Here is a 25144-nt window from a genome sequence, read left to right on the forward strand (position 1 = left end):
AGTCACTCCTCTTTGTTCCTTTCCATCTCTTGGTTTGCCTTGTTTTCCTTAAACTCCAGTTTCCCCTTATGATTAACTTCCCTCCCATCCAAACCTTTACTCTGTCCCACTCCAGTTTTCTTTCAACTCTTCCTGCCAGGCACCTGCTCTTTCCACTGCAACTTCTTCAGATTTCCCTGCCTAGGGAGTTCTTATTTCATGGGAGAAGGGGATCTGTGTTCCTGCACACCAGCGAAAGAAGGGGCACCTTTCTCTCTTCTTTTAGCAGAGAAGGGGTCCCTGTGCTCTGCTTCACTCTTCCCTTATTTTTGCTCATGCCTGGGTCCCTTTTTACAAATTATTCTAGCTCCCAAGACAGAGCTGTGTGGCAGAAGCCCTTTCTCTGTAGAGTGGCAAAGGAGTCCTGTATGAATAATAATCAGAGCAAAGTGTCAGCTCCTTTTGCCAAGGGACCTCCACACTCTTGTCAGTGCCCAGAAGACATTGTAATACCATGGTGGTCATTCTTCTGACCCAGGATTTATTAAACTGTCTTTCTAACTCAGTCATCTCTGCTCCTTAATCAGCCAAAAGGATGACTTTCAACAGCTCAAGGTTCTTTATCACTCCTGAAATTCTGCCCAAAATGGAAGCTGAAGCTTCTCCCACCACCACACCCCCAGCTCCTGCTAGTTTGGGGGTAGGAACCCAGCCCAACCCTGTATCCTACAGGGTATTAACTGCTATATGCTATAAATACTAAATACTATACTGCACCCCTGTATTCAGTTGCTCTGACACTCTTTTGCTTTAATAAGGTATACTTGCCACTAACTGTAAATAATCTCTGTCAGTCAATGGTCTACATTTCCATGTGCAATGAAGTATAGCTGTGAATATGTAAAAAGAAAAGGAGTACTTGTGGCACCTTAGAGACTAACCAATTTATTTGAGCATGAGCTTTCGTGAGCTACAGCTCACTTCATCAGATGTATACCGTGGAAACTGCAGCAGACTTTATACATACACAGAGAATATGAAACAATACCTCCTCCCACCCCACTGTCCTGCTGGTAAGGACAGTGGGGTGGGAGGAGGTATTGTTTCATATTCTCTGTGTATATATAAAGTCTGCTGCAGTTTCCATGGTATACATCTGATGAAGTGAGCTGTAGCTCACGAAAGCTCATGCTCAAATAAATTGGTTAGTCTCTAAGGTGCCACAAGTACTCCTTTTCTTTTTGCGAATACAGACTAACACGGCTGTTACTCTGAAACCTGTGAATATGTATTCACCTGTGTGAATTTCTAATAGGATACAGATTGGTTCCCAGACCCTGTCCCCAACAGTTGCTGCAATCCAGCCAGGAGACAGCGACACTTCAGTCGGTGAGGCAAGTTTCCAAAAGCACAATATATAAAGTTTTTAAAAAATTAGACTCTGCCTAATCAACCGATATGCATTATTAGCCAGAGGTACTCTATATAAGGACTGGTGTGTGCTAGGCTTCGCACAACAAGTTGTATTTGGAACAAAAGGGAATTATAGTACAAACAGAAAACGGTTAGGCAGAAATAGACCCTGAGATACACTTTATACTGACCCGCCACGCCTCACCAATTCATTTTTTCCTTTTGCAGGGAACAAAACCGTTATGCCTACATATTCTACGAAGTTTACAGTTTCACAGCATACAGTGTATTTATAGTGAAGGCTAAATATCAGATTGCACGAGTATAATTTCTGGAAAATATCAAATAAATTGTGATAACTATCAAAATAAGCTGCTTTATATACAGTCCATCGCAAAACCAGCCAAGTGAAGTCAAATGCCTCAGGTGAGGTTTAGAATACAGATAGGTTGTCCCGGTTCAGATTCCCAAATCCAGTTTCTCTGACCAGCATTTCCGATAGCATGAAAAAAGCATTACTTAAGCAAGCCCATTGAATCAATTGGAATTCTCATTCAAAAGAGAAATGAGGCCCCCCAGTTCTGTTCTCAATTACAGTAGGGTTAATCTGGGGTTGCTCCACTGAAGTAAATGTAATTACTTCAAATTTACGTGAGTGTAACTTGGCCCAAGCTTTTAGTATCTCGTTCTAACTGTACTCCCTAACTGAAAACAAGACAAACCACTGTCTGAATTGTAAGTGTGGTATTTGGAACACTGGCTGTGGCTTACATTTAAATCTGACTTATAATGGGGTGATACATTCCATGGCCTCATCATTCTATACCTCAAAAGGGGGCCCTTAAAATATTTTAGGTAACTTTGTCTGAAGTGTAGACTCTATTGTTCAGCTCTTAGGGGCTTATCCAATGCCACTGGAGTCTTGGATTGGGCCCTGAGACACAAAGGGTAAAATGCTGCTCCCAGTTTCTTCAAATTCTTCATTGTAACCTGATGTCCCCCTTGGGCTCTACCCTGGTGCTGTGTGCTTATTTCAGCTTGACTATTTCTTCCTCTAATGTTTCATGTGGTGCATTCCTCTCTTCTACCAGCCTATCAGGTACCCATATATATAGCAGCCTTAGATAGCAGCCACAGTAAGACCAGCGTTTCAACTGCATGCTTCCCGATGCTTTATGATGTGTTACCAAAACATGGCGCCGGTTCCACGGGAAGTCATTTTAACATGTTATTGTTTGACAGTCTGTACCTAATAAAGCTACCTTAAAAACAATGCCTCTCAGAACAACTAGAGTGGATAGAGTCTGCCCTGCTGCGCTTTTCACTTCTCCAGCTTTGCTAAGATACCTATATATTTTTGGAATGCTTATTCATAAAAGTTGGGCCTTTTCAGAAGAGTGCACAGGCTTTATTCATAAATAGAGAAGCACCTTAATAAAAGAAAGATGTGCTGAAGTCTTCAAAGCAGACAAGAGCACTGATGAACAAAGACATTCCCATAACATCCGAGCTTTATCTGATCAACTTCTAATAAAGCCGGCATTTGGCATAAATCTTTAAAAACATAGCAAGGGCCACTGGAGAATGCTAGGACTTGTTTATTTAATCTTATTCCTCCTCCAAAAGTACTTTAGCCTCCTAATATTCTCTAAAGTCTTCATGTACATCCAAAAGTGCATCGCGTGAATGCTCTCAAGTTGATGGCTAGGGAGGGAGCAGGAAAGATCATTCTCTGGTGTTTGTGGCTGTGCTGTTTTATTTCTTTCCAGCTTCCCACTCTCCAGAGTGCTGATGTTCAGCAGCCACTGTGAACTGATTAAAGGGAGGGTTCAGGGAGGAAAACGGACAGAAATTATAGCTCTTTTGACAAGTTTAAATCTCTGTGGGTCCATCCACCTGTTACAGGCTTGCAAAGATAGTAACATCTGTGTAATACAGAAGAAATTTGGTTCCTGCTCCTGAGAGCCTTCCTTTGATGACAAGGATGAAATAGTTAGCACCTGTATAGCACGTCATATCTGCACAGGGCTTTTCACTGATCCTCAGAATGCCACTGTGTGGTAAGTAAGTGTTATTATTCCCCTTTGACAGATGGGGAAACAAAGTCAATCAGAGTTACTATAAGTGCATGTCTGGGACCAGCTTGTGGAGTCATGTCATTACCTCAAAAATAAGCTTTCATTTTAAGTTTTTAGCCATTGTGGCTGTAAAGAAAATCTTGAATATATGCCCCTGATGTAACCAATGCAGTCATGTCCGCCTGAGTCCACAGGGAGACAGAAACAATAGCTTTGAGAAGTGTAAATTCCCTGTGCATCTCAATGGGTGTTAACTCTGAGATCTATTATGTGACAGGAGGAGAGGATTGTAGAAGGCCTGGGCCAACCTCTCAAACAGCATACTCTGGCTACTGGAGTAAATATAAGGAGGCCTCCTTGCTGCCAACCCTGCCTCTCTGGGGGCGGGTAAGGGGTGGCAGAAGGGTCCCCTTAAGGGAAGAAAGGCCCTTGTTACTGCTGCTGGAGTAAGAATGGGGCTCCATGCCACTACCCCACCTCTCTGGGAAAGAAGACACTGGCACCATCACATCAAATAAAGGGCTGAGGACCTGGGTGATTTGTGTTTTGGTGCATCTAGGTCCTTGATTGCCTTAATAGAGTCCTGAAGTTAGTGCCTTTATTGGGCCTTAGCAAAAAGCAGTGCACTCATTTTCTGATGAGGCCTCAAAGGAATGGGTGAGTACTGTCAATAGAAGATCTTAGGGAAGCAAAGATGCTGGGTGAGTACTGTCAATAGAAGATCTTAGGGAAGCAAAGATGCTGCCTTCTATCTTTTTCAGCTTGAAGGGGTGGTTCTGTAAGGTGAGGGACCCAGGTACCTGGAGAACTAGCGGGAGAAGGCAAGGAAAGTTTATCTTTGTGATAGCTGTCACATGCTACTTTCCTAGTTTTAATCTTTCCCATCTTTATATTTTTGACTGCAACTGTTCCCAAGGTAAGACTATGACACTAACTCCAAATACTAGGACCCAGTCCTTCCATGCATGCTCCATTCACTTCTGTCTAACCAGGTCAGAAAGAACACCAAATGGTCCCAGCCCCGGTGCACACGCTCAAATCATAGCCTCTTTGACTATGAGGTGAAATCTGCTACATGGCAAAGTTAACCAGGTCTCTTTGTTTCTATGGAGCCCTCCACCCCTCATGTCATCCTTGCACATACCATACTGGGGAACACCTCCTTCCCCTTGAAGTGGCTCCAGCCCCTCCCAACCCCCCTGAATTCAGCTCCAAAGAGGTAGGTAGGGGACTCCCATGCACACTCATTCCTTGAAAGTGGTGGGCGTGGAAGTACTTTTTAAAACTAATGAATAGGATCTCATTAATGCAATGCAACTCTGACACACAATGCAAATACCCACCCCTGAACTCAGTGAGAGTGGGAAGCTAACAATCAAATTATATATCCCCCATGTGGTATGCAACACCACATTGTCCCTTCCAGGCTCACTAGTGCTGGCAGGCCTAGCACAAGCTGTCCCTCCACATATCCCACAGCAAAGCAGGAAGTGAGGGTTGTATTTATGCATGAAAGGGGAATATGGGATGTGCAGGCTGACTCTACTAGCAGCCCTGCTGCTCTTGTGTGAGACTCGCTGTCCATGCATGGGACTGTGTACCAGAAGCAGTGACAGGGGCTGGCTGTGAATGTCTCTGCAGACGGTAACTTTCTTTTATTATTCCTCTCTCCTTCCTGCCTCTATCAAACCAGAAGACTTAAGAACCTGCCTCAGCACTCCCTGCTTTACCTCCCATATGCAGGTTCTATTCAAGCTCTCCTCCATTCACAAGACATCTGTCCTTTTTTTTTTTATCCCCTTTTCCCCCCACCCCTTGATTTTCCCTTCCTCTCCAGTTCCAACTCTCCATGTTGGACAACAATTCATCTTTGAGCCAACTGAGGCACTTCAAAGAACTGGTCTTCTGAAGACCCTACCAAGTTCCCCTTCTTTTGCTGCCTCCTATTGGGCCTGCAGGTCTTGGAGTGGTCAGAAAGAGAATTTAGCAGTACTTAGAGATGGTGGTCCTCATGTAGGCAGAGCCACTAGTGAAGGTACCTTATAGCACAGATTTGCCATTACAGAGCTGGCTGAATGATTGGGGTCAACCCTTTTACTGAGAGCTGTATATAAGGATGTAAGATTGGTAACTAGGCCTCAGTGAAAAGGAAAATAAAAACCACAAGAGGAGGGAACTGGCGATAAGAATGTCCCAGAGTTTCAGGAGCCTTTAAGAAGTGAATCAAAGTGTCTCACTTCAATACTCAGTGGACAGGTGGCCATACGAACGCATCACTCCAGTAGGTGTGCTGCAGAGGAAACGTTGCAATTTCAGTTTATCACACTGGGGACCTAAAACTGTATTATAGTCCCAGGCCTGGTGTCTTTAATCAGTAAGTAAGAGCAAAATAATAAGCACAACCTATTCTTCTCATACAAGAACACACACAGCTAGCTGGCTTTAGCCTTCTGTTTCTTTGGGGAAGTCTGATTTGATTGCACTCCCATCTAAATTTACTACTGATATAAAACCTTCCCTCATTACCCCCTGCCCAAAACAAAAAAAGTAGGCAGCCCTCACCAATAACTGTATATATAAGGCCAAAGTAGTGCCTTTTCCCAGGTGTCCATACTTTACCTAGGGCACAAGCTTGCTCAATTCAAGCCCATACCCCCAATAATGAGCTTCAGCTGGCCCTCATTACCAGTCAGGTACTCAGTTAAGAAAAGGCACTTTTTTAACCCTCCTGTCCCTCATTGCCCAAATGAAGAAATTCAATGGGTTTTTAACTCAGGCTGCCTCAAATACACACCTTTCAGGATGCTGATTAGCTACCACAGAAGCACTGTGACAGTAACTCCTGTTGATGGGAGCCAGGTGCCTAAATACCATTGAGGAGTTGGGCCCTTAGAGGAAGTCTCAGTAGGGAGACCAGGTGAGTACACAGACTGAATTACCCTCAGGTAGGGAGATGCACATTGGTGTGGTAGCATAGCGAGCTTGCAACGTCACTCCCCTATGATCTATCTATCTTGTTTATAAATAGAGGGTTTCGGTCAAAGACTCTTCATCAAAGACTCACTTTAATTTTTTCTTTTAATGCATGTTACTGAAACTTCAAAATCGTATCATATATTTGAACTTATCTCCCACTCCATCACGGGTATCAAATAAAGCTAGGTTCCAGTCTACAACCAGCTGCAGTTCTGAACTCCGGCACTCCTGCTGCTGATTTCTAAGAGGATTCTGAGACCCTTTGTTTTGTGAGCTGGGCACCTGAAACAGAATTCCACATATCCTTGGCCTAAATGATGACTGCAGTGCATACTCTCATGGCAGCTTCTCAGGGATGATGGCAGCAGAGCTCCAATTTCAAGAAAGCAGCACAAACCCTTAAAGCAAATGGTAATACCCCTATGCCACTGAGATGTACTTTACTCCACAAGCAGTCTCACTGAAGTCAATGGTACTGCCCAGAGTCTCTCCTGTGGACTTTACTGGGGTTTAACAGGTTTGATCCAAGGCAGAATGCCTAGCAGAGAAGCACTGCTACACTAGTGTCATGTGGTTCCTGTAATACCCATATGATAACCAACATACTCCTTTGGTGAAAACTCCTGGGAGCTGAGCTCATAAGTCACCATACCACATTAGCTGAAGTGCCTGCTGAACTTTCAGAGTAACCAACAAAAAACCATTTTATTAAAATATAAACAAGTCTCACCAGGACCTATGGAAGAGAGGCGAGAGCATGTAACTCTCTGTCTCTGCTTCCTCCTTTCCCTTTGATCTATGTGGCTATCCTATAGAAACCACCCGAGTACCACGAATAAAGCCTGAAATTGTAATCTTGCTTTGAAATGCTATAACGACTTTTGGTAAGGAAGAGTAAACAGGCTCTGATCCAGTTCAGCTGGAGATTAGGCCTGATAACAACAGTCCCATTTCTCACATGTAAACTAGTGATTAGATCAAGAGATGGAGAATTAGGATCCTGGATTCTGTTCCTTGCTCTTGCCACTGACTCAGTGTGTTATTTGGGGCAGGTCATGCAGGGTCAAGTTTCATAAGCACCCTCCAATGTTGCATTCCCAACTTTAGACATCTGAGGTCTAATTTGCAAAGGTGCTGAGCACATTACAGTTCCCCCTGTCTTCAACTGAAGTTGCTAGCTACCTAAATTTGGGGATGCTTTTGAAAATTGGGTCTTACCTCTTTCTGTCTCATTTTGTTCCATCTGTTTAATTGGGGATAATAAATTTTGTTTACTTCAGAAAGGTGCTGTAAGACCTAATTCGTGAATTAGTATTTGTAGAGGACTTTGAGATTTTGCAATGAAAGGAGATGTAGAAGTGCAAAGTATTATTATTATTTACTAATTTACTAGCCTGAACTGTGAAGACACTTGAAATTAGTTTTTCAGTTTAAGATTTTGAGCACATGAAGCCTGATTCTCTCCTTGCTTACATAAGTGTAAACTGGGAGTCACTCCACTGAAATCAATGGAGTCACTTGAGGGTGAACCAAAGTAAGACAGCAGAGAATCAGGCTCACGGAATGTTATCATAAGGACTTAGTACAATCATCCACAGTAATAGTCAGAGCTTTACCTGATACAGTTCTATTCGTTGTTCAGATACCCGTGCCTTTGAATTCTGCAAACGAAAAACTCTAAACTCTGCCTTCACCAAGTTGGAAGCATTTTTCTCCATCGCTGAGACGTCAAATCTTACGATTCTGTAGTAAAGGCTGTAATAGTTTGGTGGGATGGCATCTGCAAGAAGTTAGTGTAATCTTTTAAAACGATAAAATACATTGTTCTTTCAAAGACCGCAACATAAGATAGCTTCAAGAAACAGTAAGGGAAATGTGTGCAGCATAATTCAGTTTCCAACGGCCAATTTAATATCATTAACAATTTAACCAGAAAAATAAACACATGTGTTTAACTAGGGGATAGCAGATTAATAGCGATTAACAAACCATTTCAAACTCTATTTCAGGGCATGCATTTAACCCTGTTCTTTGAAAGTAACAGTGGAAAATCCTGGATGCTTATAAATTGGAGCAAGTTCATGAGAGTTGATATCTGGAGAATGACTTCAGACTTGCATAGGCTTAATTGTATTTTCCAAGAAAACAGAACTTAATGGCAAGCACTTTGCCCCGTGTAGGTTTCATTATTTCAAAGCCGACAGTAAAAATGCCCAGCCCTGTACAATGTGTTTTCTGTTTTAAATATTTTGATTGTATTAAACTGCAAAAAAATAATTAGAAGGGAAAGGGAATAGACAAGCATGTACAAAACAGAGAACTACATATCCAGTGACCGACTATCAACAATACATGATCATGTATATTAAAATGAACTCCTGCTGTGCACTGAAGAGGATCAGGCAAAAGCACAGGCACTATTTTAACATTTGGAAAAGCTGAACCAAAATCTTAAAAGACAGCGTTACAAAAATCATCAGTTTAAATTTCAAAAGGCTTCCGCTCCTAAAGCTTATCTGATGTTAACATGGCAAGCACTTACACCCAATGCCATGTAACATAATGGGTTCAGTGATCGTCATAAGCTGTTCTACCTAATTACGTCCACGAGCACAAACAACAAACCATGTATAGTGCTACTCCTGGGGGAATTCTGCACCACTGCATGTGCGCAGAATTTATGTCCCCCACAGATTTCTTTGCTTCCCCGCAGAAAAATGACTTTCTGACAGGGAAGCAAAGGGAAGCCACAAAAGCAGTGTTGCAACCCTCCCAGCAGTATGTTTCAGGTGCTCAGGGCAGCCACCAGAAAGGTAGATCACTGTGGGGCAAGGGGAAGGACTGGGGAAGACCCGGCTGGTGGCTTCTATCCTGCACCAGGCTCAGCTGCTAGTCCTGGTTGGGCTGGAAGGAAGAGACTTCCTCTTCCCCTGCACGGCATCTGGGGCTGAGTCAGACCCACCCCCAGATTTCTCCCCCAACTGCAGGAAGCTCTGCAAACTGCCCCCCGCACCCCACTTCCTGCACCCATCGCTCCTCAGCTACAGGGGGAGGGATCCCTGTACAGGGAGCTGCTCCCCCATCCACCCAACCCCCTTGCATCCAGACCCCCTCATACCCACACCCTTCCACTGAGCCTCACCCCCACCCATGAGCCCCACTCCCCCAGCATCTGGACCCCCCCATTGAGCCCCTCATACACAGACACCCCTGCCAAGTTCAGTCCCCCCTACATCCAGACCCTCCCCCTGCTGGTCCCCAACCATCTTCACCTGGACCCCCTGCAGAGTTCCATTACTGCTGCACCTAGAACTTCCCCGCTCCCTGCCCCAAGCCCCTGTGCATCTAGACTCCCCACACACACTCAGATCCCCCACTGAGCTGCCTACACCCAGACTGCCTCACACAGAACCCTCTCAACCCACACCTGGATCCCCCACACTAAGCCCCTCCACACTTGAATCCTGGCTTGCTGAGCCTGCCTGCCCACACCTGGCATGGAGAGGCAGGGCCCTGGAGTGTTTCTGGGGCAGGCCCGGTCCTTGTGCTGTGTCAGGGTTGGGTGCAGCCTCACTGTTAAGTCCATGTCCCAGTGGGGAGCTGCACAGTGATCTCCCACCTCTGTGCAGCCACTAGCCTGTACTCTCTAAAGCCATGCTGGAGCCTCCACATTTATTTGACAAAGAACATTTGCTTAATTTTAAAATACTGTGTGCAGAATATTTATTTTTTTGGTGCAGAATTTTTAATTTTTTGGCACAGGAGTAGTAGTGTTGCTGAAAACGCACTGCAAGTGTGACATTCTCCACATCCTGCTGTTTGGCAAGAGGTCCTCCAATTGCAGAGTGGGTACAGTGAGCCAAATTCAGAGATGAGTCCAAGTGAATCTAGGGGCCTCATACAACTCCCACTAAAGCTAAGGGGAAGTCTAACTTTTCTTTTACATTTTTTTAAATTGAAAACTGTATAGAAGAGAAATAAAGATGAAAAACACATAATGGTGGTGGTGGGGAAAGCATTACAAATTGACAAAGTGGGCCAAATCCTCTGTCCATGTAACTCCATGCGCTTCATCAAGGTTATGCCAGCAGAAAATTTGGGCCACCATCTTTAAAACACAACATTCTCCCCACCTCAATACACTTGTCATGAAGTGGAAGCAGTTGGCACATGGCACATTATAGGATTGGGCCTCTGGACAGTTAAAAACCCAAGTGTGACTCTCGAGCTTTCTCAAACGTCCTGGAGAAGACTCTTGCTCAAACCCTTTTCTGTAGTATACTGACTCGCGGGCATTAATCCATTCTCATACTGATGGAATGGAGTTCTTTCTTCTGTGATGCATTATACAATTCCTAGCTGTAGCAAAGGCAACTCCAATAAGTTTGAGTCTATTTCTAAGCCACTAGTTGTAGAGGATGATTGGGACAGATCATTAATAATGGAAACCCACAAACAAAGAACATGTTGCATGTTTACAATGTCTTTAAGGTATTTTTCCACAGCTATCTGAACTTTTGAACAACCCCACAGTTCTAGATAATTTTCAAAAAGGCACCAGCCTCACATTTATGTTTAGTACACCTGTCACTGTTCATTGCATCTATTTTATGCATTCTGGATTTGAATATGGTAAAGAACAAATACAAGGCAAGTACCAATGCAGTAAAGAGAAGGGCACCATCAGCAAAGAGTGAAATCATATATTTCTACTGTCCTTATGCCCTTTACAAGGGCAGCTCCTCTAGATATATGGCTCAAAATCTCATTAAAACCTGGAAAATGGATAATCTTAAAAAGTAATTCTTAATAAGAGGAAAACTTCAGATGACAAAGAACTGATATAGACCATAGTTTGGCTTCTCTATACATAGTAGATAACCAATTCTCAGAATACATACCAAAGCCCACATAAAAGGGATTCCCAAAATAAAGTTCCACTCAACATGGTCAAATGCCTTTCTCACAGCTAGTGCATTGACTTACCAGTCTTTCTTACTGATCCCATCAATTAAAAAATCTTCTCAAATTAGCAAATATACCAAATCCTAAAACAAACCCCAACTGATTACTATGCTGGGCAACAACCTTGCCACCCTGCTGGCTAAAATGTCTGCTATAATCTTACCATCGGAATTCAAGGAGAATTTGGTCTATAAAGCCTCGCTAACAGGAAGTCCTTATCTTGAGTAATACAATGGTCGTGGGCCTAGGGTGACCCGATTTTATAGGAACAGTCCTGATATTTGGGACTTTTTCTTATATAGGCACCTATTATCCCTCACTCCCATCCTGATATTTCACATTTGCTATTTGGTCACCCTATGTGAGCCTCTCTCAAAGTACTAGGGAATTGCCTTCTTCTAAAAGCTTCCCTTTAAATATCAAACAAAATTTAGTCTCAATACTTTTGAGAAATTCTATCAGAAAGGTTTCAGAGTAGCAGCCATGTTAGTCTGTATCTGCAAAAAGAAAAGGAGTACTTGTGGCACCTTAGAGACTAACAAATGTATTTGAGCATAAGCTTTCGTGAGCTACAGGTTCCGATGAGTGAGCTGTAGCTCACAAAAGCTTATGCTCAAATAAATTTGTTAGTCTCTAAGGTGCCACAAGTACTCCTTTTCTTTCTATCAGAAAGGTGTCTGAACAGGAGGGGTATATGCCCATTTAGAGCAGAAATAGGTTTCTTGATTTCTTTTTCTCTTATAGGGAACTCCAAGATTACTACCTGTCCCTTGTTCAAATCTTGTCCTACTAGGAAAAGAAAATATTCAATAGAACCCTCAGATTTCACATCATGGGAGGAATATAATTTTGCCTAATAATGCCTAAATATATGATTGATTCTTTAGGATTAATTGTAAATTGTACTTCCTTGTCAATTATTTGAGGTATTGGCCTACAGTTTTATTCCCTGTGGATAAACCAAGTTAGGAAAGGGCTACTCCTCCCATACACACAGGCAAATGCACACAAATACACAAACACACACATCCTGTTCATATGCTTTTATTTGAGGTACATAAGATTCTATTCATCCCTCTGTGTCAGAATTAAATTAAGTTCTACTGTATGTCCACATATGTCTTCCTCTATTTCTACTGAACAAGATCTAGCAAGGGTATCCTCCAGGTTGCTCAATGTTGTTTATAGAAATTATACTTCCTTCTCCCTTTTCTGTTTTTTGTTTTAGATACAGACTGTTATTAATCCATGAATGCATTCTTGAAGGATCTGCCAGTAATTTCCTTGACACACCTCCACAATATATTTTTTCTGATCAAACAAAATCAATATTTTTATCTATTTATTTAAACATTTTTCCATTGCCAAATAAAATCTAATTCAATCTCCATTACACAAAAGGTGTGGGGATATCAACGATTTGAAAATAACTGAGGACGGGTTACTTAACTTACAAAATCTTTACAAATAACTGCAGAATTGGGGCTTCAGAAATCTATCCATCCTATTGTATCATCATTAAGTCTGTGTATTATAGCCGTCTTTAAGATAGTAGAAAGACTCACATTGACTTTAAAAAACGTTGGATTTGGCCCCAAGTGACTCTAAAATGCTGTAATTTGTACCTTCTTCTGACCCCTCCTTAGCATACAAATTGTTTCAATTTGGCACAGTTGGACTCCCTTCAACTCCCCTTTGACTCTGGCCCAAGAATTTCAATGCATTTACACCAGGGATGAGTCTGTCCCGTTTAGTTTCCAAGCACAGTTTCATTGTTAGAGAGCAGAAGCCTTAAATATTCTTTGAAAGAGCATCACAAATGAGTGGAACTAATTCAATATGTTTCCTGTTGTTAGGAAATGTAAACAACTTTTCTTTTCTCATTGGTAGAAACCATAAGGACTGACTTCACACATCCACCCACACTGGAAAGGCTGAGAGCTTCAATCTAATCCTTCCATCAAGGGCTGGTAATAAATGCTTCAAAGATTTATTTTTATTCCCTTTTGTGTTTATTAAACTTTGGAGGGTTTTCTTTGCTTTTTATTTTCCCCTCCTGTCTTCTTCTTTCTGGTGCTCTGCCCGTTCTTCATTATGACAGTTACAAAACATGGTGTCCCCTTTTTCCCCCCCTCTGTCTCTCCTTTTTATTCTTCTTAACTGAATTATATGAATGGCCATGTAGTAGGCTTTGAAGAAGCATATGCAAATATTTATAAGAGGAGTTTGATTGTTATTAAATGCAGTTGTTATGCTTTCTATGCTCTGGCAGAGATCCCTAACCCTCTGACTATTAGAACCATTTAGGCTGTTTAGATTGCAACTCACTGACAGCAATAGCCTACTTTAAAAAAAAAAGGCAGCAGTCACTTTTGCATAACATGACATTGTTTCTTCCACCTCCTGTTTAGATTTCATTCTTGGCCCTACATATGGATTCTTGTCCAGAGCAGCCCCTCCCCCCCCCGCCCTTTAACAACAATGGCATGTGACAACTGAAGCTGTATGTACTGGGAGGTGGAGGGAAAGGCAACTTGTAAGCTATCACTGAATATCTTTCCAGCAGGATCCTATCCTTGCTGTCAGGCGCCCTCTTCCAGTGAAAAGCCCTCCAAGGAATGAGACAGTTGTCTAACACATCTGGATTCCAAAACCTCACGGCTAATTATTCTGCTCACCCCTTGTGACTCCAACATGACTGTAGAATTCTGCGGGAAGCAGAGTCTCCCGAATGCAATCAGTTGCCTATATACAGATGAGCCAAATCATGCCTATGGCCTTCATTCACGTTTTCAGGGGTCCAACATCCAAGTATTCAGAGGCCCAAATGGACAGCTCAGATGTACACCCCATGGTAAGCTTTTCCCTCTGTGATAAAGACTTCTGAAGACATCCATCTGCTATTCCAACGCCTTGGACCTAGATGGATCATACTGTGGCTGCAATGTGGAGCTCGATGCAGATATCTACTGAGATATAATTCCCAACTTCCTGCAGTGACGCCACAAAGTCAGAAAGTCAGCTCTGCTCTGGCTCCCTATCTGGATCTGCTTTAACATCTCAATTTTTAATCTTCCAAGTTGTCAATGGGTTATTACCTGACTCCTTCAGCTACCACTTCTCTATCCACAGTCCCCTGCTAAAACTAACATCCAACAGGGACACTGATGGAGCAAAGGGTGACATTCTTGGGAGTGTACAGCAGGGAATCTTCAGCTGAGGGCTCCTGGCAATGGAATTCCCTTCCACCACAGATCAGGATACATTTATGTCTTCCCTCTTTCAGAGCATAATGCAAGACATATCTATTTGTAGCTTCTGTTATTGAGGGAGGCCCAGATTTGTAAAGGCGTTTAAGTATTGCTGCACTCCACAGTGCAATCCATCACTTATTTAGGAATCTAAGTCTCATTTTCAAAAGGGATGTAGGCACTCACAAGCCTAAATATCATTGATTGTCAATGGGATTTGGTTCCTAAGTGCCTAAATGCCTTTTGAAAATGAGACTAAGGCTCCTATGTCAGTTAGAAGTTGCAATGCTGAGTGCAGCAATGCCTAAACATCTTTTAAAATCTGTTCTGGAGGGCCAAAGCAAAATGGTAGGTAGCTTGATCTATTCCACAGAATAATACCTAATAATAAATCCTAATCACAGTGGGCAGAGGGGAGGGAAAGGAAGTGGAGTACAAGGTTCACAATCTCATACCCCTGGTACTTCTTTGAATTTGTGTGTTTGGTATCTACATATCATGGCAATGGACATAATATATTTGGATAGACAGTGAGACACAAAAAGAAAGTAAGCGATATTTCCTTAGCATAAGGGCAGTAAGAAAAAGAATACGTTTGGGACCCAATTGCTGACTACTCTTCTGAAACCGTGGGAGAAGTGAGGATTGATGACAACAGAAATCAAATCAGTTGCTGTACCACAGATACTGGCTGCTAGAATTGTCAACACAGCAGAATGGTAAAAAACCAATATGCCACCATGAAGAACATGGATTGTCAAGTCCAAATCCTTGCTATGAAAAAAAAACAAACCCCAAACCCTAGCCCGAGACAGGACTCCTACTCTAGTTACCCAAAAAGCTGGCTTTTCCCCATCAGTTGTATTTACACAAACCAATGCTGATGAGGTCTCTTTACTTAATTAACTTCTTTCCATATTAGCTCATGAACTTTCAAGAGTCATTATGGTCAATGCATACCCAGAAGGGAATCTATCTGTGTAATTTTCTCTTTATATTTTCATGAACTGCCTATCACGACTCAATGTACATCACAGGCCCTGTTCAGCTGATAGCTAATAGACTATCGTCTATGCTGAAATTATACAAGTATTACAGCAGGAAGAGGTGAGTTCTATCCATGCTGTGCCTATGAAGCTCCACATAGCCACGCAGCGCACAGCCAACTACAGCCATACAGTTCTAGGAGGGCATGGATGTACAAGATGATAATTATCCAACTTTGTGCTTAATGTTCCACTGTTGAACCGCTGTTCCTCTGTAAAAATCTACAATACAATAAGAAAATAATATGTTTATCTGCTTGGAAAGTTGGCCACAGTTAGAAAAAGATGTAATTTTCTAACAGAGATGATGCATAACTGTTGATAGTGGGAGGACACAATTTAAAGGTTCCCCTGCCCCCCTCCCCCAATCAGGTAAAGTCACACACCCAGGCAGGCCTCCCCCTTACCCTCAGTCTCCCCTCCCGGAAAGCAGCAGCCCGTCCCTGCAGCGCCCAGCTGTTGCTCCAGCCTCTCCCCGCAGGGTGCAGCTTGCAGCACAGCTTGCCTCTGCGGTCACTTGACTGGCTCAGTTCCACCAGCTGCCGTGCAGGGCAAGGGCCCAGCAGCACCACCTGACTGAGCAAGGCAGGCTCTGAGTCAACAGGAAATCCAAGCACGGGAGTGGGGCAGCAATGGCCGTGCCGTGAGCCCCTGGAGCCCGGGTGGTTTCCTTCCAGCTGTGGTTTCCAAGACACCGCCCCCACACATACACCCCAGAAGGGGGCTCCTGTGCATCAGCCATCCCATGGCCCTGGTTAAATCGCCCACAGGTCCCAGTGCGAGACCCAAACAAGTACTGGGAGATCTGCCCAGCAGTGACCCTGCAGCCGGCCTGGCAGAAATGGGCGGTGGGGGGGGGGTCACATGACCCTGTCTCCCCTCCCCAACCATGTGTTGCCTCTGATTGTGCATGTTCTCCCTTCCACTCCCATTCCCATGAAGCTACGAATCTTTGCAGTCTCAACTTAAAACATAATTCAATCTGGAAAACAAACAAACAAGGCAGTAAATGGCTATACACTCCCACAACCTATGCAGCACTCTCACATGCTGCCCTGCAGACCCTTCAAGTTCTTTACCCAAATCTCAGCTAGCAGAGCATGACTCCGCAGCTTAATGCTGCTACTCTGTGCAATTCCACCCCATACCACCAATACCGGCTGCAAACCGGCTACTCTACTGAACACAATCAGTTCTGGTTCTTCCCTCTCCCGCTTTCATTTACTGTGTGCTACCAAGTGGAGAAGGGCTGCTGTGCAAGACAGCAAGAGCGAATGTATGTCCGTCTTCTGGGCTACATGGCAGTAACAGTTAGCCACTCTGCCAAAACACATCCAGTCCCTGCAGCTGAGGAGACCAGGAGAAAGAATATCAGCTACTTCACTCCCTCAAAATGTGGGGGAGGATGATGAAACTTAACACCAAAGAGTAAAGTTACAGGGACACGTAGGTGCACTCCTGGTTTATCTGAAAAGATGACCTGTGTCTGGTGATGGCCGAAGGCCTCAGATATAGTTGACATTATCATCCCTTTATCAGGCACATACAGCCTCTGCTTTCTGATAGACTGTAGTTGCAATGAAACAATGAGTTAATTCAGGCTTGGAACCCACCCTGGTGCAAAGAGACCCAGGGTCCATTTGCAAACTGTGAAACTAATGCTAACATATTTTTGACAGTCATGGATTAACTTCTTCTGGTGCTTTAAGCCAAGACGAGAAAGATCAGATTTTCTGGATGCTCAGCACCCATAATTTGGGATAGATTTTCAAAGTTGCTCAGCTCTCACAGACATACCTAAATAAGGGTCAGATTTTCCAAAGACTATAGTGACCAGTAGTTGCTACGGTGACACTTGTGTCCTGATTTTCAAAAGCACTGAGCACGTGCTATGCTCTTTTGAAAATCTGGCATGTATTCTGCGGCTGAAATGGGAACAGAATGCTCCTGAATATCTGGCCCAATTGTGGGTGGTGAGACCTACTGAAAATCTGACCTAAATCTTCTCCAATCCCTGGTTCCCTTCTCCAAAAGGCATAAAGCAAAAAACTTTCTCCCAGTCCCTGCTAGTTGCCTAGGATAATGGTGTCAAAAGTGATAAACAGACCAACTACAAAAAAGTGCAAACAATTGTTGGACACAAGTGTCTGCGTGATCAGAAAGCCACACAGTGGGCTATAAAGTAACACACTGGGCATGGCCTAAATGAAAAGGCAAAAATGTTATGAAAAAACATCGGTGTATCCTCTCTTTGCCTCTCTCTTTCTCTTGATATTGCCTATTATTTGCCGTTAACAAACCCAACATTAATCTGTCACTGGATGCTGTACAACATCATGGGCACCCATTCCTTCTTCCTTTCCTGCAGATGAATGAACTATTAAAAAAACAAAACCAAACGCTAAGTGCTGTCAAAATAGAGACAGCAAGAGCTAAATAGTTTCGAGAAAGAGATACTACGCATGCCTGCTTCATTCCAGCCCACACACACTGCCACCCGCTGCAGGAGAATTTTACCAAAATAGAAAGCGATAGTGAAAGAGTCTGGATGGCTGATGGGTGAGGTGAGAGGAAAAGGCCTTTATAAAGAAGGGTGACCATATTTAATGTCAGTGGATAACAAAAGCTGGGTTTTTTCAACAGCTATTATTCCCTTTCAAAAGAAGGCCTGCTGTAAAATAATTACCTGTATGTCAGTGTGCTCTTACTAACCCATGCTTCCTGCATTGCACGACACATGCCAATGACATTATGTGGGATCTAAGAGGCTCCCATAAAGAGAAACAGGCCACAGAACAAATTAGAACACACTTATTTTTGGAGACAGAGAGACCTTGTTGAATTTAGCCTAAACAAAGTGTTGCAGGGTCACCCATTTGCAAAACAGCATGGGGGATCTGATTGCGACTCACGGCTAGGAGGAAAGTGAGAATAAAACCTTAAAATATATACACACCATCACAAAGTCTTTCCACGCACAAAAATCCCATTGATTGGAAAGGGAGTTATATATGTGTGCATCTAACATCTGCTTAGATTGAAAAGAAAATGACCATGGAAATCTAGTGGTAGAGACGGGAGACCAAAGACTAGATACTGTGCAATCAGACGTACATGTTTAAATATATATTTGATTAAATTACCACATGGATTGCGAGGTTATTATTAGTACTTCATAGTCAGACACTGCTATTCAGTCAAACACAAAGCGGTGATCCTGGCCCTTTAAAATTCCTCCTGTCTTGAGAGTGCATTCCACTGAATAAGACTGAGTTCCTATAAGAATGACACTTCTCCCCCCTCACAAGAGAAGTGGAATTGTAAAGGGCCAGGACTGTACAGAAGAGCAGTTCCACTATAGATGAAACATCTACGACTATCTGGGGAAACATTTTAGGGTGGTAGGACTAAGCACAAAGCCCTGAATCAAAATCCTGATCAAAATATCTCTGAACTATAGAGGTGTTCAAAAGCTATATTCAAATTGTTGAAACCTCTGACTAGAGTAAGAAAGGGGTAGTTGTCTGTGGCCTCCGCTAGAAAAACTCTCTCTCTCTTTCTTCATGGCTGTGCTAGACTATTATATTTGCTGCGTGAGTGCTGTATAACATTACATCTCCAGGATTATAAAATAATAAATGAAGTTACATATTCCTGCCCAGAGCAAGAGAATCCAGATGGGACAAAGCAATCAGTGCTGATGGCACAGTGACAGACCAAAGAAAGACTTAGTGTAACCAGTGTTGAATGCTTCACTTTCTTATAAATGAATATGGAACCCTTCCCAGATTATGAATCTGCCCCTCTAAATTACACTTTGCAGGATGAAGCAGAACAAGCAGCACTGGAGTGGGGAAGACTAGTAATTATTCCTTCTCTCTGTCTCTCTCTGGAAGATCAGACACTCACCCCTTTGCAAACATAAAAAAAAAAAAATCAGGCCAGCCAGCAACCTGCACGTAAACACCTGCAAGTTTTTCACAGATGTGTTCTCCTTTACTGTATGCATTCTGCTGCTGCCTCTAGGATTGCTTGGAAATGAATCTATTGAAAAGAAATTCCATGGCACACATTCACTTGTCTCATTCCTTCCCTCTGTTTTATTTATATCTTTTTGTGCTGCTGTGTTGCTTTTCCTCTCCCACGCTGAAACACAGGGGCTGAGCACTGATGATAACACTTGGTGCGTACCAAGAGAGCTATTTTCAGGTCATAATTTGGGCTGCTGAACAATGGTCTTGGACTACTTAAAAGGGGTAGCCAAGTTCCCCAAGAGTACTTTGGTGGTACTAGTTGGCTTTCCATCCTGGACCATCTTTAAGACATACACAAATTAAAATGATTAAAAGCTATGAAACTGAACCTCATTTACACTAACGCCTCTTTACACCACTCTGCTGGTGTAAAGGGGCCTTTAAAAGAATGTAAATGAGAATCAAGCACTTTAGCTAATTTTTAAATGAGTAATTGATACACATGGCTCAAGGCTTAATGGTGGCTATGCATCAGAATGGTCTACAATTATGACACAAAGGCAAAAAGACCTGTACAATTCTATAGCTAAATGTACAGTGAAGCTTTGCTTGCTCTACCCTAGAGTCTCATGCCATTACTGCAGTCACATGGTCTCATGATTTTCTACTTCTGGTGAGAACTGGCAGAACCGAGCTGGAAAATCAACATTGCTATCTTTAGTATGCTAGCTCGAACCTTTCCACTAGCGCAAGTCTTTCCACCAGGGCTGGCAGCCACACTTTAAAGCTCTGGGGTAAAATTCTGGCCCGACTGAAGTCAATCCCCTTGACTTCAATAGGGCCAGGATTTCACCCTGCATGCACAGCAGTCTAGTGTAACAATGGAAGAAGGTTTTTTTCGGCACAAGACGACAGTCTTCACGCTCTCTGCCTCATGTTCTCTCCTGCGTAAGGTTGCCAACAAACGGTCCTTCAGCTTTCGCCAGCTATTTTCTGAACATCTGAGGAAGGAGAACCCTTCCAAATCACCATCGGTATCCTTTGAATGAAATCCCAGGTTATCGTGTATCACCGCTGAAATCAAATATGTAAATAGATATGTGTTGTGTTTGGAAAATTCTCAGGTATGCACTTTGCTATTCTGCTTATACTGGAATGTAAGAAAAATACCCAAAGTGTCTTTCATCTCTTTCCATGGAGTGCTGCTCCTTTTTCAGCGAGGATTTATAAGCAAGAATCACATGCGCTACCTCCCATCTCCATTTAAGAAACTGATCGTGGAACACAAGCTGAACCTCTTAACTGACAAAGTGGAGGCCCTCTGAATTTGTTGTGTTGGGTAAGCTGAGCATGCTGATGCCTATAACATATCAGATTCATCTCCTGCAATGTTTGCAAGATTGACCACAGGCTACTTCATAACAAAGGCCTTTTCTTCCTTTCTTTCCCCCACCTCTTTTCTTGGTTGCAGACTACTTAAATGAAGTTTTCAGAAGGGATCTGTAACAAGAGACATCCCCATTGGCAGAGTGAACATGCAGATACAATGAAAAGCCTGGCTACTTTACTTGTAAACCATAGTGCTTTATACGCAGACTTCTTGAGGGCAGTAGTGAAAATAAAATAAAAATTATACTAAAAAAAAACCCAAGAATGTTTTTTATGAAAGACAGTGTTTTTCATTCTCTTATCAACAGGAGATTAAGTATTGGGCTGGGTTTGGTGTGTGTTTATTATTTTTAAATCTGTCCTCCTTTTGGCACCTGCCTCATAAATTTCATTTATACTGACAGCAGGATTAAACCTGGCTTTGGGATGTTATCTCAGTGCCAATTTACTAATGAGCCATATTTTTAAAAAAATATTGTCCAGACATAGTTTTACTGAATCCATCAGACTTATTGCAAACGTTACTTCTGTTACAAATCTATTCTTCTCTTCAGCATATGAGACTCTTGGCATAGCTACGTTGCTGCACCTGCTGTGCAGATCCCTCTTTTCACGGCTCTAAGATTTCTCAAGGTATTATTGGAACTGAGGCGTAAGGTCAGAGAGAGGCACATGGGAATCATGGAATCTGAATAACTTCAAGGGGAACCTGCCGCAGATGGACAGGATGCACCTGCACTTGGAGACAGGGGTCTGATGCCAATATGGCTGCTCAGGCCAGCTCTGAGGCAGCAAGAATGCAGTTTTCAATACACTGCGCCAAGTGCAAAAAGATTTGTCACCATTGTTTGTTAACAAACTAAATACTATAAATATAAGTCAGAAAAAGACAGTAACCTTATTTCAGCTATGTTTAAAGCCCTGAGTGGGCATACTGGACAGCTGGTGATATTTCTCAGTGACTTCAATGGACTCCTTAGTATTTGACATTTTCAGAAATGGCCTGAATATTTCTAGGTGGGTCTATGGGGCCACTTTTCTATCCTCTTTCCCTACCCCCTGCCAAATATAAATAACTCCTCTCCACTGTGATCACAGCACCATTCTCAGGGCCAGGTTGAGGAGTTTAGGGTGGGTCAAAATGGGAACCTCATTTTCTGTCTGGAACCTCAAACTTAACAGGTTCATTTTATGTAAAAAGGGTCTGGAGCAAAACTTTATGCTGTCTTCCACTGCAGAAGTGGAGGCCAGCTGCTTGTGCTAGGGTTGTAATATTTAGAAATGTTTAATTTCAAGGGGATATTCTCCAAATGAGACTGGAGTCTGGGGCTCTAGGCCTCAGTCCCTGTGCGGGGGAGTGTGTGCAATCTGGAGAGTTTTAGCACATGCATAACAGTGCTCTACAAACATCAGTTCACTATTTAATCCCAGAAACTGGGACTGGGCGACAGGGCAAGGATCACTTGATGATCACCTGTTCTGTTCATTCCCTCTGGAGCACCTGGCATTGGCCACTGTCGAAAGACAGGAGACCGGGCTAGATGGACCTTTGGTCTGACCCAGTATGGCTGTTCTTATCACCTTAGGGTTGCCAACTCTCCAGGAATTAAAGATTAATCTTTAATTAAAGATTATGCCATGTGATGAAACCTCCAGGAATACATCCAACCAAAACTGGCAACACTACATATGTTAAGTAGGTATGGAGATATGTATTATTGCTTCCATCTTACCTATGGATACACAGAAACAAAGAGTGGTTAAGTGATTCGACTAGCCCCCAGAAATAATTCACTGTCTGTCAGATTAGAATGCAGGAATCCTCAGGTCTCAGTCCCAGGCTAAGTCCATTTAATAATATAGCCTTCCATGCTGGGTACTTGGGAAGCCAGCTAGCAGGCTGAGAGGAGGCCCGTTGCTGCCTTGTCAGCAGCAGCAGCAGCCCATGAGGCATTACCCCCCTCAGCCACAAATTGGTTTGCAGTCCCCTTGATTTGGAGGGGTTCAGGCTGTGTGGTTTTTGGGGTACCAGAGGCCAGTCCTGGGTGACTGTAAAAGGGACTGTGAGTAACCCATGATCTTTGGAGTAGAGCACAGGCACAAACTTTCAACACCAAAAACTGTCTTAGTACACTTTCAAGGCTATCCCCCGCACAGATTTACTCTTCTTTTAATGTAAACTGAGACTGGCCTTGATATTTCTATGTCCCTAAAATCAGGCCTGGCCAAAAAAACCGGTTCTGTAAACCTTACAACTCCCACAATACACACAGCCATCATAAATTCTCCTAGCAGCTGAGTTAAGCTTTTCAATGTTAAATTACCAGGACAATGTTTTACCTCTCTGAACACATAACTGCATTTTAATCGTCTGTGGGAAAGGACTTGTAACTGCAAGTGCTGTTGTACAACCCAGTACAATGGTTGGAACCCCCCAAGGTTACCTCCCGGTTATACACTGACACCATGACTCAGTGCTAACAGACTGTTCGTACGATACAAAAACATGCCACTGCTGAAGCAAGCTGCGCTGGTGGTGGTGGGGGGGAGGAGAATTGGAAACATTCTGAATTACTTAAAGAACTACTAAGTAAGCTTTCCCTAAATCCAATTTTCTACAACAGTGTCACAACAACCACAAAGCCGTCATACATGACAAACTTAGTGGTGTTGAAATCAAGGAAATGGCAGTGAAAATACATTCTCAGGCTATTTCACAATTCAGTTTGAGCCGTTCAGACTGTTGTGTTTATGTGTCTCTATCTTAGAGCGGGGGAATCCAACTGCAATCATTTTGCTCGTTTCACAGCATTGTTGTTTTCATGTAAAACATTTTCTTTTCCCTTTATTAATCTGCAGAGAGTTTCAACCAATTGGAAAAGAAGATGTGTGGGATAAATGATAAAATCAGTCTGAATCGTCTATAGTGCAGTGGTATAAAAGGTCTGTGGCTCTGATTCAGGAAAGCACTTAAGCCTGTGCTTAATTTTAAACTTATATCCCACTCAAGTCAGTTTAAGAGCTTTCCTGAACAGGCATGGACTTAAGCATGTGCTTAAGAGCTCTCCTGAGTTACATTCTGTAACCGTAAGAGCAAAGGGTGTGAATTTTGTGTTGGATAGATAGCCCTAATGATTGAATCCCTCTATTTATCTATGATGGTGGCAATGTGAGTTCCGCCTAGTGCCCCGCCATTGTACTTGATTCCTGTCTTGAAGAGACCACCTCCGAGAGTAAGCGTGTAGTTCAATTTCATAACCATTCCATTCTTGCCCTCCCGTCTGAGGCTCCCATTCAGGGCTGACAATTAGTGTCAGCCGTGGATGGGGAATCTGTGAAGCAGATATTTACTGGAGTGAGATTCACCTGGACTGGATGTCAGTCTAGACAGAGCCATCCAGGCCCACAAAAGCATCTAACTTTGAAATATGAAGTTGGGCTTTTAAAACTCAACAGGCAAGTGTTGCTTTAATTATCAAGAGAGCTAGCTTATATGGACAATTCTCTGCATAGAGTGAGCACTACACCCATTAGTGATTTACTGTTGAATTGCTGCCATCTGAATGAATCATGATCCTTCGGTGTTGTCCCTTCCAAGCTATCCCTTCATCTCTCAGTCTACTTGTATGGCTCCCACCAGGAGAGATGCTGAGTGCCGCCCAAACATGACTCTCCATCACTTTTGCTCCTGCATATCAGTTGGAACTCTCCCATAATTTTCTTCCTTCAAGCCACTGAGTCATTTCCCATCTTTAATTATTCCCTTAAAACTTCCTTTCTCTTTAAGCTCACAAATTATTCTTTCAGTGAAGCATTTTGCAATGCCCTCCATGAAAGAAAACACTGTTTTGTTTTTTTTAAAGGCCTAATTTTGCTGTCATGTTCTGTATAGTACAATTCTGTACCTGTCAGAGGAGAACAGATGCCTATATTGATAGTTAAGGTAAGATTGTCAAGTTTCAGCATCTTTTGGAATCGAAAGGCAGCCAAATTAAATGCATAATTGTAAGACGTGAAGTTAAGTAGGCTTCTGCAATTGAAAGTTGCTGATGAAAGCAGTTCCCAGTGCTGTG

The 25144-nt window shown here is 42.9% G+C and overlaps 1 protein-coding gene across 1 annotated transcript in view; it reads right to left on the reverse strand.

Moving 5' to 3' along the window:
* Positions 1–25144, reverse strand: part of TGFB2 (transforming growth factor beta 2) — a 69009-nt gene that overhangs the window by 16462 nt on the left and 27403 nt on the right. Inside the window, exon 2 of the mRNA XM_077811937.1 lies at positions 8063–8226. Coding sequence (XP_077668063.1) covers positions 8063–8226 — 164 coding nt within the window. The remainder of the gene's footprint in view (positions 1–8062; positions 8227–25144) is intronic.

This window comes from Eretmochelys imbricata, chromosome 3, assembly GCF_965152235.1.
Source record: "Eretmochelys imbricata isolate rEreImb1 chromosome 3, rEreImb1.hap1, whole genome shotgun sequence".
NCBI classification, from domain to species: domain Eukaryota; kingdom Metazoa; phylum Chordata; order Testudines; family Cheloniidae; genus Eretmochelys; species Eretmochelys imbricata.